Source organism: Pristiophorus japonicus, chromosome 8 (genome assembly GCF_044704955.1).
Source record: "Pristiophorus japonicus isolate sPriJap1 chromosome 8, sPriJap1.hap1, whole genome shotgun sequence".
NCBI lineage: Eukaryota > Metazoa > Chordata > Chondrichthyes > Pristiophoridae > Pristiophorus > Pristiophorus japonicus.
Genome location: NC_091984.1, coordinates 93,866,939 through 93,882,579, shown reverse-complemented (window position 1 = coordinate 93,882,579; position 15,641 = coordinate 93,866,939). Strand labels below are relative to the sequence as shown.

Below are 15,641 nucleotides of genomic sequence, written 5' to 3'. Positions count from 1 at the left end.
AAAGCTTCCCTAGCAGCGGCCTTCTGCGCATGCGATTTTTTTTTTCTTGGTGACTGGTTTTCCCATGTTTCGGGAGGTCAGGGGTCATCCGTCATCCACACATGCGCAGAAGGCACAGGAAGGGGCAGAGTGAAAGAGAGAAGAGAGAGAGAGAGAGAGAGAGAGAGAGGGGGCAGTGGAGGAGAGGAGAGAACAGAGCAGGCTTAAAAAATATTTTACACTTTATAAAACGTTATAATATACAGTTCAAACTTATGTCTGAAATGCATATGCATCATGACGCTCATGGGGAGAGAAAGAGGGCAAAACCTTTTAGTGAGGAGGCCAATGAGGCCCTCGTCGACTAGGTGCATTCCCGGTGGGGACAATTGACTCGGGGTGTGCATGGAAACCGCCCCCCACGTGTATCAGAAAATTTGGACAGAGATTGCCGACGTGGTGTCCTCGGTATCCCATGAGGCGAGGGGGTAGGACCAATGTCGGAAACGCTGGAACAGCTTGGTAGCTGCAGCAAGAATAAGTTTCATTTTATATTGTACTGATGCAAATTTTAATTATAATAATGAATCTTCTGGATTGAATTTAAGTATGCTTTTCATATATGTATCACATAAACTCCATGTTAAGATTCAAACAGGGCTCTGAACCTGGGACTATGTAGAGGGAGCTTTACTCTGTAAATAACCCCATGCTGTAGCTGTCCTGGGAGTGTTTGATGGGACAGTGTAGAGGGAGCGTTAATCTGTATTGAACTCAATTGAACAAATACTTTGGATCTGTCTTCACTAAGGAAGACACAAATAACCGTCCGGAAATACTAGGGGTTCGAGGGTCTAGCGAAAAAGGAGGAACTGAAGGAAATCCTTATTAGTCAGGAAATTGTGTGAGGGAAATTGATGGGATTGAAGGCCGATAAATCCCCAGAGCCTGATAGGCTGCATCCCAGAGTACTTAAGGAAGTGGCCCTAGAAATAGTGGATGCATTGGTGATCATTTTCTACCATTCTATTGACTCTGGATCAGTTCCTATGGACTGGAGGGTAGCTAATGTAACACCACTTTTTAAAAAAGGAGGGAGAGAAAACGGGTAATTATAGACTGGTTAGCCTGACATCGAAGAAAATGTTGGCATCAATTATTAAAGATGAAATAGCAGCGCATTTGGAAAGCAGTGACAGGATCGGTCCAAGTCAGCATGGATTTATGAAAGAGAAATCATGCTTGACAAACCTTCTAGAATTTTTTGAAGATGTAACTAGTAGAGTGGACAAGGGAGAACCAGTGGATGTGGTGTATTTGGACTATCAAAAGGCTTTTGACAAGGTCCCACACAAGAGATTAGTGTGCAAAATTAAAGCACATAGTATTGGGCGTAATGTATTGGTGTGGACAGAGAACTGGTTGGCAGACAGGAAGCAGAGAGTCGGAATAAACGGGTCCTTTTCAGAAGGGCAGGCAGTAACCAGTGGGGTGTCGCAGGGTTCAGTGCTGGGACCCCATCTATTTACAATATACATCAATGATTTAGATGAAGGAATTGAATGTAATATCTCCAAGCTTGCAGATGACACTAAGCTGGGTGGCAGTGTGAGCTGTGAGGAGGATGCTAAGAGACTGCAGGGGGACTTGGACAGGTTAGGTGAGTGGGCAAATGCATGGCAGATGCAGTATAATGTGGATAAATGTGAGGTTATCCACTTTGGTGGCAAAAACAGGAAGACAGATTATCTGAATGGTGACAGATTAGGAAAAGGGGAGGTACAACGAGACCTGGGGGTTATGGTACATCAGTCATTGAAGTTTGGCATGCAGGTACAACAGGCGGTGAAGAAGGCAAATGGCATGTTGGCCTTCATAGCTAGAGGATTTGAGTATAGGAGCAGGGATGTCTTACTGCAGTTGTACAGAGCCTTGGTGAGGCCACACCTGGAATAGTGTGTTCAGTTTTGGTCTCCTAATCTGAGGAAGGACGTTCTTGCTATTGAGGGAGTACAGCGAAGGTTCACCAGATTGATTCCCAGGATGGCAGGACTGACATACGAGGAGAGACTGGATCAACCGGGCTTGTATCCACTGGAGTTTAGATGAATGAGAGGGGATCTCATAGAAACATAAAATTTTGACAGGATTGGACAGGTTAGAGGCAGGAAGAATGTTCCCGTTGCTGGGGAGTTCCAGAACCAGGGGTCACAGTCCAAGAATAAAGGGTAAGCCATTTAGGACCGAGATGAGGAGAAACCTCTTCACTCAGAGAGTGGTTAACCTGTGGAATTCTCTACCACAGAAAGTTGTTGAGGCCAGTTCGTTAGATATATTCAAAAGGGAGTTAGATATGGCCCTTAAGGCCAAAGGGATCAAGGGATGTGGAGAGAAAGCAGGAAAGGGGTACTGAGGTTGAATGATCAGCCATGATCTTATTGAATGGCGGTGGAGGCTCGAAGGGCCGAATGGCTGCTCCTGCACCTAATTTCTATGTTTCTATGTTGTACCTGCCCTGGGAGTGTTTAATGGGATGGAAGTCTCTCTGGCTGCTGCAGTAGAGAGACATATATGTGTCAAGCTATAGCATGTAATGTTTTAAACGGTTGTGACTCCATGATACTACCTAGACAATGAGTTAATGCTATGCCCTTTTCTCATTTGCAGAAGAAGATATCTAACAACCGTGCTGAGCAGAGGCGCACCAGGGGCGGGGGACTCTGCTCAGCTTCAACCTTTGAGCGTGCAGCCGCGCTGGTGGGCCATGAAAGCCGTTCAGCCACTACCCACGTCTGGCGGAGCCCAGCTATGCGTCTTGTAATGTGTCAAACAGTACTAAAAAGTTATGTAATGTCCTGTAATTATAATGCAATATACGAATGATGTCATGTCATGTCATGCATGCAGCCTTTGTGCATAAGAAGCAGGGGATGCCATCGCTACAGCTTTCTGGGGTAGTGAAATGTATTGATATGTAACATCTTTCATTAATGTGCACCGTTATGTTCTAATAAGCTCTGTAATAAGCTCAAATGTGTTTTTAAGGTCAGCCGAAGACACTGGTCGAGGTGCAATCAGCACCTGCACCAGCATCTGGTGAAAGGAGGAGGAGGAGGAGCACAACACCACCATCACCACACACCGAGCCCGAGGAGGAAGAGCAGGAGGAGGAGGAGCACCAGCAGACGACAATGTTGAGGGGATGAACCTGCGGTCATCTCACTTGAGACTGAAGAGGCACCGGGACCAAGCGGCGTGCAGCCGGAACGCCAAGGCACATTTATTGCGCACGCCGACCCCACAGAGGCTGGGTCAGCAAAGTCAGCAATCGCCTCCCTTGGAGGGCTTGATCTCCCTGTGCTCGGAGACGGTCGCGATAGGTCGCGAGCTTCTCCAGGGGTTCTCTCAGTTCGCGCGTGATTTTTCCACAGGTGTCTGCTGTGCAAGTTGAGCTATTGAAGGTAGCACGGCAGATCCTGGAAGGGATGCGCGAAAAGAATGATGCAACAAATGCCCTTCGGCATGCGCTGCTGGCTGAACACGGCGCTGCACCCCAAGGTGTCGTGTTGGGTCAGAGTATAACCCCGAGCACTCAAGCGAGTACAGAGGATACACTTCCTCTTGACTCGGAAGATGAACCGCCAGCTTCGTCTTCCACTCCAACACGGCAGGAAATCTTTCCGTTGCCCGCTGCACGCCAGCGTCGTCTCGGTCTGCGGGGACCAAAATGGGCAGGTGGTGTTAAGACGCCCGGGGGGGGGGGGGTACAGGACCTGGAGGGAAACGTGGCCGCAGGTGAGGGGGTGTTTTTGCAATGTTAGCTTATTCTGTTCATGTTAAATTGTTACTGCTAATGTGTGTGGCGGGGGTGTGGGGTCGTTGGCAAAAAATTTTTTTTTTTTTAATTCTTTATTTGCAATAAAATGTTTTACTGAAGTTAACAATTGTTGTGCATTCTCTTATAATAACATAAGTTTAGTTTTAAGCATTAATGCAAATGTTGTACAACAATGGACAGGCCAGGCTAGTGCAGGCAAGGCTAAAACGTAATTCAATGCAAATGCAACTTTTGTTTAACCATAACTTTAACTGTAAATGTGACTATCCCCAATGTAAATTCATGCAAAGCGTTCATTTATGAGCTACTGACGCAACAGCTTTGCAGCCGCGTAACTCCCACAGGGTACTGGTCTTCTGTGGAGGGGGGGGGGGGGGGGGGGGGGGGGGGGGAGGGGGAAAACGGACCATGGCTACATCGCCAGGCTGATTGTACTCCCAGAGGTCCTCACCAGCCTCCTCCTCGTCGCCGTCTGGCTCTTCCCTCCTTCTGGAGGTGGACCTGAAGCCCCATCTGGCATTTGTTGTCCTCTCCTTATAGCTAGGTTATGCAACATGCAACACACCACAATAAACTCAGCGACCTGGTCACGGTGGTAATGTAGGCTGCCACCAGAGTGGTCTAGACATCCGAAGCACTGCTTTAGGACTCCAATTGTCTTTTCGACGATGTTGCGTGTAGCTATATGGCTTTCATTGTAACGTTTCTCGGCTTCAGTGACAGGATTACGCAGTGGGGTCATCAGCCAGCTGGCAAGGCCATATCCTTTATCCCCCAGCATCCAACCATGACCTTCTGGCTGATTGACAAACAGGTCAGGGATAGCACCCTCACACAGGATGTGCGCAACATGGATGCTGCCAGGAAATGTAGCATTTACTGTCATAATTATTTGGTTGTGGTCGACAACAAGCTGCACAGTGAGTGGAATCCCTTTCTGTTACGAAACACCTCCAAGTTCTGTAAAGGGGTTTTCAGGGCGATGTGCGTGCAGTCTACTGCTCCCTGCACCTTGGGGAAGTTTGCTATTCGAGAAACCCAAAGCTCTCCCGGTCTGTGCCTCGCTGGTCATAGGAAAGTTTATAAAGTCCATCCTGCGAGCGTAAAGGGCTTCAGTCACCTGCCAAATGCAGCAGCGTGTGGCGTGCTGAGATACCCCACAGATGTCGCCAGTTGAAGCCTGAAAGGATCCAGATGCGTAGAAGGATAGTGCCGCAGTAACCTTTACCTCAACGGGCAGTGCGGTTCTGATGGTGCTGGAAAGCTGCAGATCCCCTTTGATGAGATGGCAAATCTCATCGATGACCACCTTCCGGAAGCGCAGCCTCCTAAGACACGCGTTTTCAGACAAGTTGAGGTATGATTGCTTTTACTTCTACCATTGTTGACTGTATGCTCGCCTCCTCTGTCTCGACATTATTTTGCCACCTCTTCGATTGATCCTTTCAGAAACCAGCGTGTGAGCAGTTACGAGTAATGGCAGGGAAAACATGGGCCCCATCACTATCAATAATTCTTTTCATTTGCTATAAATGCACTTTTTAATAAAAAAAAATGCCTAATCTTTTAAGCTATTAGTACAGTTAAATATAAGTATAAATGTGAGTGTATCTATCTGTAAAAGACCCTGAAATAACACTCAATATATAAGGTCAAGTTTTTTAGTTGCCTCCTGCCTTCCTCCAAAATTTAAAATGGCATCTGTAGTGCCCAGTTCGGTGAGGAAAGCCCGGGAAAATAAACTATTATCCAGCGATGTTTTCAGCGAGCGATCAGCCCGGCGATGTGCCGAAAGTTCCACTCGGTGATGTGCGGGCAATCACCTCAGCGATGTGAGCCGAAATTTGGGGGCTTAATTTTCCGGCAACGTCCCAGCCTGAGTTTCCATTTTTTGTTCAATAGCCAGCCGTTTTGGGGATATACGAGCAATGTGGTAGAAAGTCTAGCCCCAAGATTCTAAAGTTTACATTACATTAAAACCCAAGCTGCCAATTTTAATATCCAAAATACAAATCAGGACTAAATAACAAATCAGTTCATTACAAAAATGGAACTCTCTGGCACAAAAGGTATTCGAGTAAGTAAAATGGGTGGAACTGAGCCACTTATCTCGCCACCAGCCATCTCATTCATGACTTTAAAACACTGTTCAGTGCGTTAAATTGCCCCAATATATTCTGAAGTTCATGATGAACAATTTCACAAAATAATCATGTTCAGTCACTCTCTAAATGTAATATTTGGTCTGCGTATTAAATGCACATGCAGCCTTTTCATCTTTATTGTATATTCATCTGTAAGAAATTAACTTTAAAATATGTGCTATTAATGTTTAAAGACAAAAATCTGTAAAAGTTAACAGGACATTGAAATCAATTGAGTTTTTTTGACCCCTGTTGACCTAAAATGCCAAAATATTGTACAGTACCAGTGTTTGAACAAGTTAAATTGTTCAGCCTTGTATCCTGGCTTTCTGAATCAAATTGACGTAAGCACTAAACAGAAACAAGAGAAAAACGTCTGTCATTCAGAAAGGATACGTGTTTCCTTTATAATCACATCTCTGGTAGCCTGGTGGAAAACCATCTGGTAGAAGACATATACAATCTGGCAAACAAATTCATCATCCTCTTGTTTGGCTATTGGAAAGAACAGAAATATACAGTCAAAGGAGGTTACATTGCATGAAAAGGACCTGAATCCCAACTGATTACTGTAATTAAAATGTCCTAAATGTATCCTCAAAATAGTTATCAACAATCATAATGAACTCTGGAAGATAGAAAGAGCCAAACCTAAAAATCAGACTTTCACTAGAATTGAATGACCCGAGTTGTCAAGGTCACAAGTTAGAGATAGCATGTCAGACAGCTAAAAACAATTTACTTTAAGTGGTCCTTTTGCTTTAAAGCGGAGAAGTTATGGGAGTAAAACCACCAATTGAGTTTTTTTCTTTTTTTTTAAATAAAACTGCTGGTCTCATGTCATAATTTCTTTAGATATCTGCTTGACACCGAAAAAGGTGAACCTTTCAATACATCTCACTCGGAATAGTTAATAAACACCACAAGGTTTACTTGAGAATCAAAAGTATTAAAGATGGTGTTTTTGACACAAAAAAGTAGGTATGCATGTATGTGAAAAAAGGGACAATCATCCCAACTCTCTGCTAAAAAGCAACTTTTTTTCTTTCTTTATTTACATTTTATATATATTTAAAGATTTATAGACTTTACAAATCAAAATACAGGCAAAGGTTTTGATACACGAGAAAGGGAAGCAAGACTTTAACGAGTTATAGTCCAAATATAGCTATCAATACGAAAAACAGACCTATCCTTGAGACAGACGATTCAAGAGCTGGAAGAGGGGACAGAGTGTAGTGCAACAAAATTTGCAGATGACACAAAGATTAGTGGAAAAGCGGGTTGTGAAGAGGACAGAGAGAGTCTGCAAAGCGATTTAGATAGGTTAAGCGAATGGGCTAAGGTTTGGCAGATGGAATACAATGTCGGAAAATGTGAGGTCATCCACCTTGGAAAAAAAAACAGTAAAAGGGAATATTATTTGAATGGGGAGAAATTACAACATGCTGCGGTGCAGAGGGACCTGGGGGTCCTTGTGCATGAATCCCAAAAGTTAATTTGCAGGTGCAGCAGGTAATCAGGAAGGCAAATGGAATGTTGGTCTTCATTGCGAGAGGGATGGAGTACAAAAGCAGGGAGGTGTTGCTGCAACTGTATAGGGTATTGATGAGGCCGCACTTGGAGTACTGCATGCAGTTTTGCTCACCTTACTTAAGGAAGGATATACTAGCTTTGGAGGGGGTACAGAGACGATTCACTAGGCTGATTCCGGAGATAAGAGTTACCTTATGATGATAGATTGAGTAGACTGGGTCTTTACTCATTGGAGTTCAGAAGGATGAGGGGTGATCTTATAGAAACATTTAAAATAATGAAAGGGATAGACAAGATAGAGGCAGAGAGGTTGTTTCCACTGGTCGGGGAGACTAGAACTAGGGGGCACAGCCTCAAAATACGGGGGAGCCAATTTAAAACCGAGTTGAGAAGGAATTTCTTTTCCCAGAGGATTGTGAATCTGTGGAATTCTCTGTCCAAGGAAGAAGTTGAGGCTAGCTCATTGAATGTATTCAAATCACAGATAGATAGATTTTTAACCAATAAGGTAATTAAGGGTTACGAGGAGCGGGCGATAAGTGGAGCTGAGTCCACGGCCAGATCAGCCATGATTTTGTTGAATGGCGGAGCATGTTCGAGGGGCTGGATGGCCTACTCCTGTTCCTAATTCTTATGTTCTTATGTTCTAAGAGCGAACAGATATCATACCTATAGACAGAGGTCCACTCTTCCGACATCCCAGGAGATGACAGGATTCCAGAAAGCAAGGCAACCAATTCTACTACACCAACTCAGAAGGGCAAGGCTGGTCAAGATCTTAGAATTATTGCTCAAGCTGTTAGCACATCAGTCTTTTAATGTATCCAATAGACTTGGAACTTTGGGCTCAATTTTGCCCAAAGCTGTTTTTTGCCGTATTTCCAGTTATGCCCGTTTTTCTAGGCCAGAAATATTTGTGCCAAATTTCCCCGCTGTATTTTTCAAATTTGGCATTGTGCAAATTGTCACCTGTATATGTCCAGTCACCTTGGGGGGGTGGAGCCTGCTGTCTGCGCCGACAAAAATGATACCCCATCTTCTGCTTAAACACGTGAAAAAAAAGGACGTTTATGACGTGACTCCTATGTGCGCGCATGCCCAGTACGGCTCCCGGTTTGCAATCGGCCATTTTTAAAGAGCCAGTTGTGTGTGTGAGAACGTTGAGTCGGGTGTGAGAACTGTAATTTTCATTGGATAAATCGGAGCTGCAATACTAGATGCAACACGGTGCAAGGACCAAGAATTTCTGACAGGATGAAGTGGACACACTAGTTACTGTGACTGAGGGCAGATGGCACGAGATGGACACTAGCAGAGGTCACATCAAAGTTCCACCAAAAGAAATGAAGAAACGCTGGAACGAACTTGCACAAGATTACTGTGCAATGGTGACCACCCAGAGGTCTGGAGGCCAGTGCAAAAAAGTGTCTAGTTAGTGTAAATAATATTTTCATTTTTCAATAGAATTGTAATTGTAAATGTGACCAGCTGCATGGCCCCAAGTTTCGCCATGATTTGCTCCTGATTTTTTAGGAGCAACTGGTGTAGAACGGAGTATCTTAGAAATCGGAATTCTCGCCATTTAGTTTGCTCCAGTTCTAGTCAGTTAGAACAGTTTCAATTTGGAACAGAATTTTTTTTCCAAAAGGGCAACTACGACAACTTACCACTGGCCACTTACGCTTGTTTTCAAAGTTTCGTCAGTGAAAACTTACTCCAAACTAACTTAGAATGGAGTAAGTGGAGATTTTTGTACGCTCGATAAACCTTGTCTACACTTTAGAAAATCAGGCGTAGGTTACAAATCAGGCGTAGGGAATGGAGTGGGGGGGGGGTTTAAAGGGAAGTTTACAAACATTAAACACTACAGTTTTACAAATAAAGAGCCATCATCAATAATAAATGATAAAAACATCAATAAATCAACCAATAAATCAATCAAAAAAAATTAATAAGAAATAATTTTTAAAAAATTAACTGAAACATTTTCTACTTACCGACTGCAGCACCGGGAGCCCTCCAACAGTGTGCTGGGATGCCCCCCCCCCCCCCCAGTGTGTCTCTGTCAGTGTCTCTATCTCTCTGTCTCTGTCTGTCTGTGTGTGTCTCTCATTCTCTGTCTGTCAGTGCCTGTGTTTCTGACAGCGAGGGGGGGAGAAGGGGGAGGGGGAGGAGGAGAAGGGGGAGGGGGGAGGAGGAGAAGGGGGAAGGGGGAGGAGGAGAAGGGGGGGGAGGAGAAGGGGGGAGGAGAAGGGGGAGGGGGGAGGGTGAGGGGTGAGGGGTGAGGGGGGAGGAGGAGAAGGGGGAGGGGGGAGGGAGGAGGAGGAGAAGGGCGAGGGGGAGGAGAAGGGAGGGAAAGGAGATGGGGGGGGAAGAAAGGAGATTGGGGGGGGAAGAAAGGAGATGGGGGGGGAGAAAGGAGATGGGGGGGGAAAGGAGATGCGGAGGGGGGAAAGGAGATGGGGGGGGGGTGGAGAAAGGAGATGGGGGGGGGGGAGAAAGGAGATGGGGGGGGGAGAAAGGAGATGGGGGGGGGAGAAAGGAGATGGGGGGGGGAGAAAGGAGATGGGGGGGGTAGAAAGGAGATGGGGGGGGGAGAAAGGAGATGGGGGGGGGGGGAGAAAGGAGATGGGGGGGAGAAAGGAGATGGGGGGGGAGAAAGGAGATGGGGGGGGGGGGAGAAAGGAGATGGGGGGGGGGGGAGAAAGGAGATGGGGGGGGGGGGGGAGAAAGGAGATGGGGGGGGGGAAGAAAGGAGATGGGGGGGGGAGAAAGGAGATGGGGGGGGGGGGGGAGAAAGGAGATGGGGGGGGGGTGGTGGGAAGGGAGGCTGAACGGGCCGGGCCCGAGACTTGGGGCAGGGCCCGTCCCCAGCACCAGATTTACAGGTAGGTGGCGTTAGGTCGGGTCGGGCCGGGATCACGGGTTGGGTCGGGGGATGGTGGGAGGGAGGTCGGTTCGGTTCGGTTCGGGTCGGGGGGAGGGAGGGAGAGAGAGGTCAGGTCGGGTCCAGTCCGGGGGCGGGGGAGGAGCGGGAATCGGGTCGGGTCGGTGTCGGGTCCGGTCCGGAGGCGGGTTGGAAGCGGGAGTCGGGTCGGGTCCAGTCTGGGGGGTCGGGTCGGGTCCGGGGCCAGGGGGGAGCGGGAGCGGGAGTCGGGTCGGTGTCGGGTCCAGGGGCGGGGGGAGCGAGAGTCGGTTCGGTGTCTGGTCCGGTCCGGAGGCGGGAAGCGGGAGTCGAGACGGGTCGGGAGGAAGCAGGAGCTGGGCGTGGGAGGAGCCTTATTCACACAGCCCCAGTGAGGCCATTTGGCCAGGGCTAGGGGCTGCGTGCTTCGGGCCCCTCCCACACAGTTTTGGGCGCCTGGAGCTACTGCACATGCGCGCCCACTGTAGCACACATGTGCAGAGGTCCCGGCACTGTTTCCAGCGCAGTGACCTGGCTCCGCCCCCTACAGCTCGTGCTGTGCTGCGCCGAGCTGCAAACGACCTGCAGGGAGCTGGAGAATCTGGAAGTTTTTTTTAAGGCGCACTTTGTGGTGTGAAAAACGGACGTCCAGTTCGGGACTGCGCCGTCTAGGCGCGGCTCGAAACTTGGGCCCTATATGTCCCACCCAGCTGAAAGACACCCTCTCTAAAAAGTTATATTTTCATCTTTGCAGAGGAAGGTGGCACATAACAAAAGGGGGAGAAGTCGAACAGGAGGAGGCCCAGCAAATCTGCACCCCCTGACACCTTTGGAAGAGAGGGAAACTACTTTGATGGGTCCTGCCTGGAGAAAAACAACCACCACTGCACAAGCTGGGCCCACACGCGAGAGAGAGGGCAAGTCCTACAAATTCCAGAGTCTGGCTTTGCTAAATGTTAAGTACTGCATGGGCTAGCCATGCATCGGTTCAAGGGGATGTATCCGTCAGCTACACTTCGGTTGATGCAATGGACTATTATTCATCGTGGTCCTTCAAATCAGCCTGCTGTGTGAGCCTACTCACGCCACCCACCCTGCCCTCTCCTCTGCTGCTAATCATTTGTCTGTGTTCTGTTTTATTTTGCAGAACTTGAGGCCAACTCTGACGATGCAGAAGAATTCCTAGACGCGGACAAGCCGGAAGAGGCGAACATCTTCCAAACCAAGAGCATGGGGGGAGGGTGAGGGGATGGAGCCCCATCTCTTATACTCACTTTGGAGGAGGTACAGGTGCCACCCATTGAGTTGCTAGCCCCTTCCCTGACTAGTGGTTTGAGTATTGGTGGGACAATCCATGGTTTCCCACCGTCCGAGGCTGCGGGTCCCAATGGGATGCAGCAAGGCACACCCAGGGCCCCACCGTCCAAGGCTGCGGGTCCCAGTGGTGTGCAGCGAGGCACACCCAGGGCCCCACCTTGCGAGGCTGCGGGTTCCAGTGGTGCAGTGCAGCGAGGCACAGCCAGGGCCCCATCATCCCAGGCTGCAGGTCCCACTGGGATGTGAGGAGGTGAAGGAGAGCTCGGCAGCGCTCTTCTGAGGTGCAGGATCTAACAGATGTGGTTCAGATGATGGCAATGATTGCGGAGAGCATTGACCTTACCCAATCACTCCTGAACACCATCAATTGGGGTGGGTGATGAGGTATCGGGACTGTCAAGAGAAGTAGCAGCACTCTCACGAGAAATGGGAACGATGTCTGGGTCACGAGTGAGGGAATATCTCAGTCAGCTGAAACCATGTCAGTGAATATGAGGGAGGGAATGTCACAGGTAGCTGATGTACTGTCAGTGAACATCAGGGAGTGAATGTCAGAGATAGTTCAAACACTCAGTGAATATGAGGGAGGGAATGTTGCAGATAGTTGAGACAGTGTCAGGGCGCAGGAGGGAGGGCATGTTGGAGTTAGCTGCTGAAATAAGGGAACACGCCCAGATCCCGTGCCCACTGACAGAATCAACTGCCACTCCCACACCAATCCCCATACCAGCCTCTGAAGAGCTCCAAGCAGGGCCTTCCACATTACCACCTGCCAACTCCCCCATCCCCCATCCCCCTGAACAGGTGTGCACTACCTGAGATATTAGAAAGAATAAGCTTGGTACCAACCCCAGAAACATTGCGGTCTTAGAATATGGAGGAGAGATGGGTGCAGCCTTTCTTTGCTGCTGTTATTATTATTGGTACTGTTCTCAAATTAAAATTGTTTTTCTAAATTATGTAAATTTACAAGTTTAAAGTTAGTACGTGATCTTAGAGTTTGTAAGTGATCTTAACTGAAAACTTTAAAGTTTGATACAAGAATATTTTTATTAAAGTTAAGTACAAATGTTTGTTGAACTTTTGAATAAAATATATTTTAAATTATAACTGAATCATTTCCATTATTTGTTCCATTATTAACACAACTTTTGAAGTAAACAAGAATCATTTCCATCATTTGTTCCATTAACACGACACAACATTACGGAACAGGTCCTAACAGTAAACATGGTTCATGTGAAATAGTTGCCGCTGAGCCTTCAGGCACCAAAGCGTTCACAGATGAGCTGCTGGCGCAACTCCCGCAATTGTTAAAGGGGCAGAACGGCCCGCCCTCCTCCGCCATCATGCTCTGGGTTCAGGTAGTTGCATGGCTTCCTCGTCCTGCTCATCATCTGCATCTTCCTCATCATTATCAGCTACTCTCACCGCAGGTGTTTCTTCTACGACCAGCTGCTGCTGCCTCATGATGGCTAAGTTATGCAGCACACAACAGTGAACTGATGGACAATCTCAGGGGAGTATAGCAAGTAGCCTCTGAAATGATCCAGGCATCGAAAACACTGTTTCAAGATGCCAATGGTCCTCTCTATGATGTTGCGCATCGCAATGTACGACATGTTGTATTCACAGTCAGCTTCCGTCCGGGTTACACGAAGGGGCGTTGTGAGCCAGGTGGCAAGGTCGTACCCTTCGTCTCCCAGTAGCCAGCTCTGCCCTTCTAACTGCTGCTGAAACATGGTAGATATAGCACTCTTATGGAGGATGAACGCATCATGGGTGCTCCCAGGGTATCTTGCATCGACTGACATGATGTGATGCATGTCATCACACACGAGCTGTACAATTAATGGAGTGGACGCCTTTTCTGTACATCTCGGAATCCTCCAAAGGTGCTCACAAGGCAATGTGGGTACAATCAATGCAGCCCTGTACCTTTGGGAAGCCAGCAATCCTGGAGAAGCCCACAGCCCTGTCATGCATTGCCTGGGCAGTCATGGGGAACTTTATGTAGTCATTCCTCTGGGCATGTAGTGCAGCAGTCACCTGCCGAATCCAGACATGTGTTGCATGTTGAGAAATGGTACACACATCCCCAGTTGGAGCTTGGAAGGATCCGGATGCATAGAATGAAAGTGCAGCTGTAAACTTCCCTTCAACTGACAAAGCAGTCCTCCTGACGCTTCTCGGTTGCAGATCTACTTTCACCAACTCACAGATCTCACTTACAACTTCTTTGCGGAAACACAGCCTTCTGACACAGTCTGCATCACTCAGGTGCAGGTACGAACGCCCGTCTCAATATACGCGACGTGGGTAAGGCCTCCTGCCCAGCACCCTACGGGCTCGGAGGTTCCTCATGCGATGATGTTGAATCAATTGTCTCCTCCGCAGCACGATGATGCAGAAGGCTCGCACAAAGCATGGCATTGTTAGTATTGCCCCCATGCTTAAATTTTACCTTTGCAAGCAGCCCAGAACAGCAGGCAGGCAAGACAGGTTCTTTGTTCTCTCTCTCCAAGGTCGTATGGACTACACCCAGGTCTGAGCAAGTGCAGCGATCAGGAACCCCCCCCCACCCCCGACTCATTTGATGCCGAGTGCAGTCTTGCAATTTCTTCCGATTACCACCGGGCTTGGTTGCAACCGAGCCCTGAGCCTGTGTCCGGGCTCGGGGCTGATTCTGCCAGCCAACGCTCCGACCCTCCAGCATTGTTTGCAGACATTCGGTGGTGGCGTGTGAGTTTAAAGAAAATTAAAATTTAAGAATTCCATCAAACTACGCAAGGTAAAAATGTTTAATCTTTATTATGCATATTTAAAGTGTTCTTGACTCCTTCCAAAACTTCGATGAAAAACAATGCCGTCTTTCTGCGCCGATTTTTCAATGTGCGCTGCTTTCTCTTAACTCACCAGAAGGTTTTTTGGGAGTGGCCAGATATGCCAACCTATGAGAAATCTTTGGGGGGGGGGGGGGGGGCAAACTTCGAAAAATGATAAAAACTGGCGCAGACATGACGTCAAAAAAAACGAACATTACTTTAATTTCAAAACATACACCAAAAAAAGCGGCACGCGCCAAAAAAACAGTGCAAATCACCAGGCAAAATTGAGCCCTAAATATGGTTTCTCCAGTAGTGAATGTAACAAGGCTTAGATTATCTTATTCAGAATCACTGAAATGTCCGAATGCCATTTTGTAAACATAGTACTCATGATAGAATTGGACTTTGAGGGGGCGGTAACCAGCTGGGGCCGGGACCCGCCACTGAATTGGGCTTACCGCCCCTCAAAGGAAATGGAGCGCAATCCCGCGCGCTCCACTTCCTTTCGGAGCAGTTCCTGGCGCACTACTGGGGCGAGGACTGCAATGCTATGCGAATGCTCCGCGTAACGCTGACGCACTTCAACACCCCTTCCCTTTCAATTAAAGGGGACAGCCACTGTGCACTCTGCAAGGCCTCTGATGGCCTCCACTAGGCCCCCGGGGCAGCAGCCCGGCACCCAAAATGGAGTGCCTCGCGGCACCCAAAACGAAGTGCCAGTCTCCAGCATAACGGTCCTAATATGGCCCCTACCACATTAGGGCTGCTTTCTGGAGCCGACCCATAAATCAGTAAAGACAGCGGCACGGGGCGCCCTCTCCTTTAAGTCCCACGCCAAGAGCGGATGTCGGCCAGCTTCGTGGGCATTGACATCTGCTTGCGCCAGTCTCGCAATTTCCCCCATGGGGCGGTGAGGGGTTGCCCCGCATGGCAATTTCCCAGGAGCCGGTACCACCACCCCCACCCCAGACAAAAAGTCTCTTCCATCCCATTAGCACCCCCCAGAGGCACTAACGGGACTCTAAAAAGGAGGCAATTTCTCCATGAGACTTTAGTTATCCAACATTTTAATGCTAGAAAACCTCAAAGCAGCA

The 15,641-nt window shown here is 48.1% G+C and overlaps 1 protein-coding gene across 7 annotated transcripts in view; it reads right to left on the bottom strand.

Moving 5' to 3' along the window:
• kifap3a (kinesin-associated protein 3a) overlaps positions 1-15,641 on the bottom strand; it is a 256,736-nt gene that overhangs the window by 94,506 nt on the left and 146,589 nt on the right. For all 7 annotated transcript variants that reach the window (XM_070887101.1, XM_070887100.1, XM_070887103.1 and 4 more), the window contains one exon: positions 6,358-6,456. In XM_070887101.1, the coding sequence (XP_070743202.1) occupies positions 6,358-6,456 (99 nt within the window). The remainder of the gene's footprint in view (positions 1-6,357; positions 6,457-15,641) is intronic.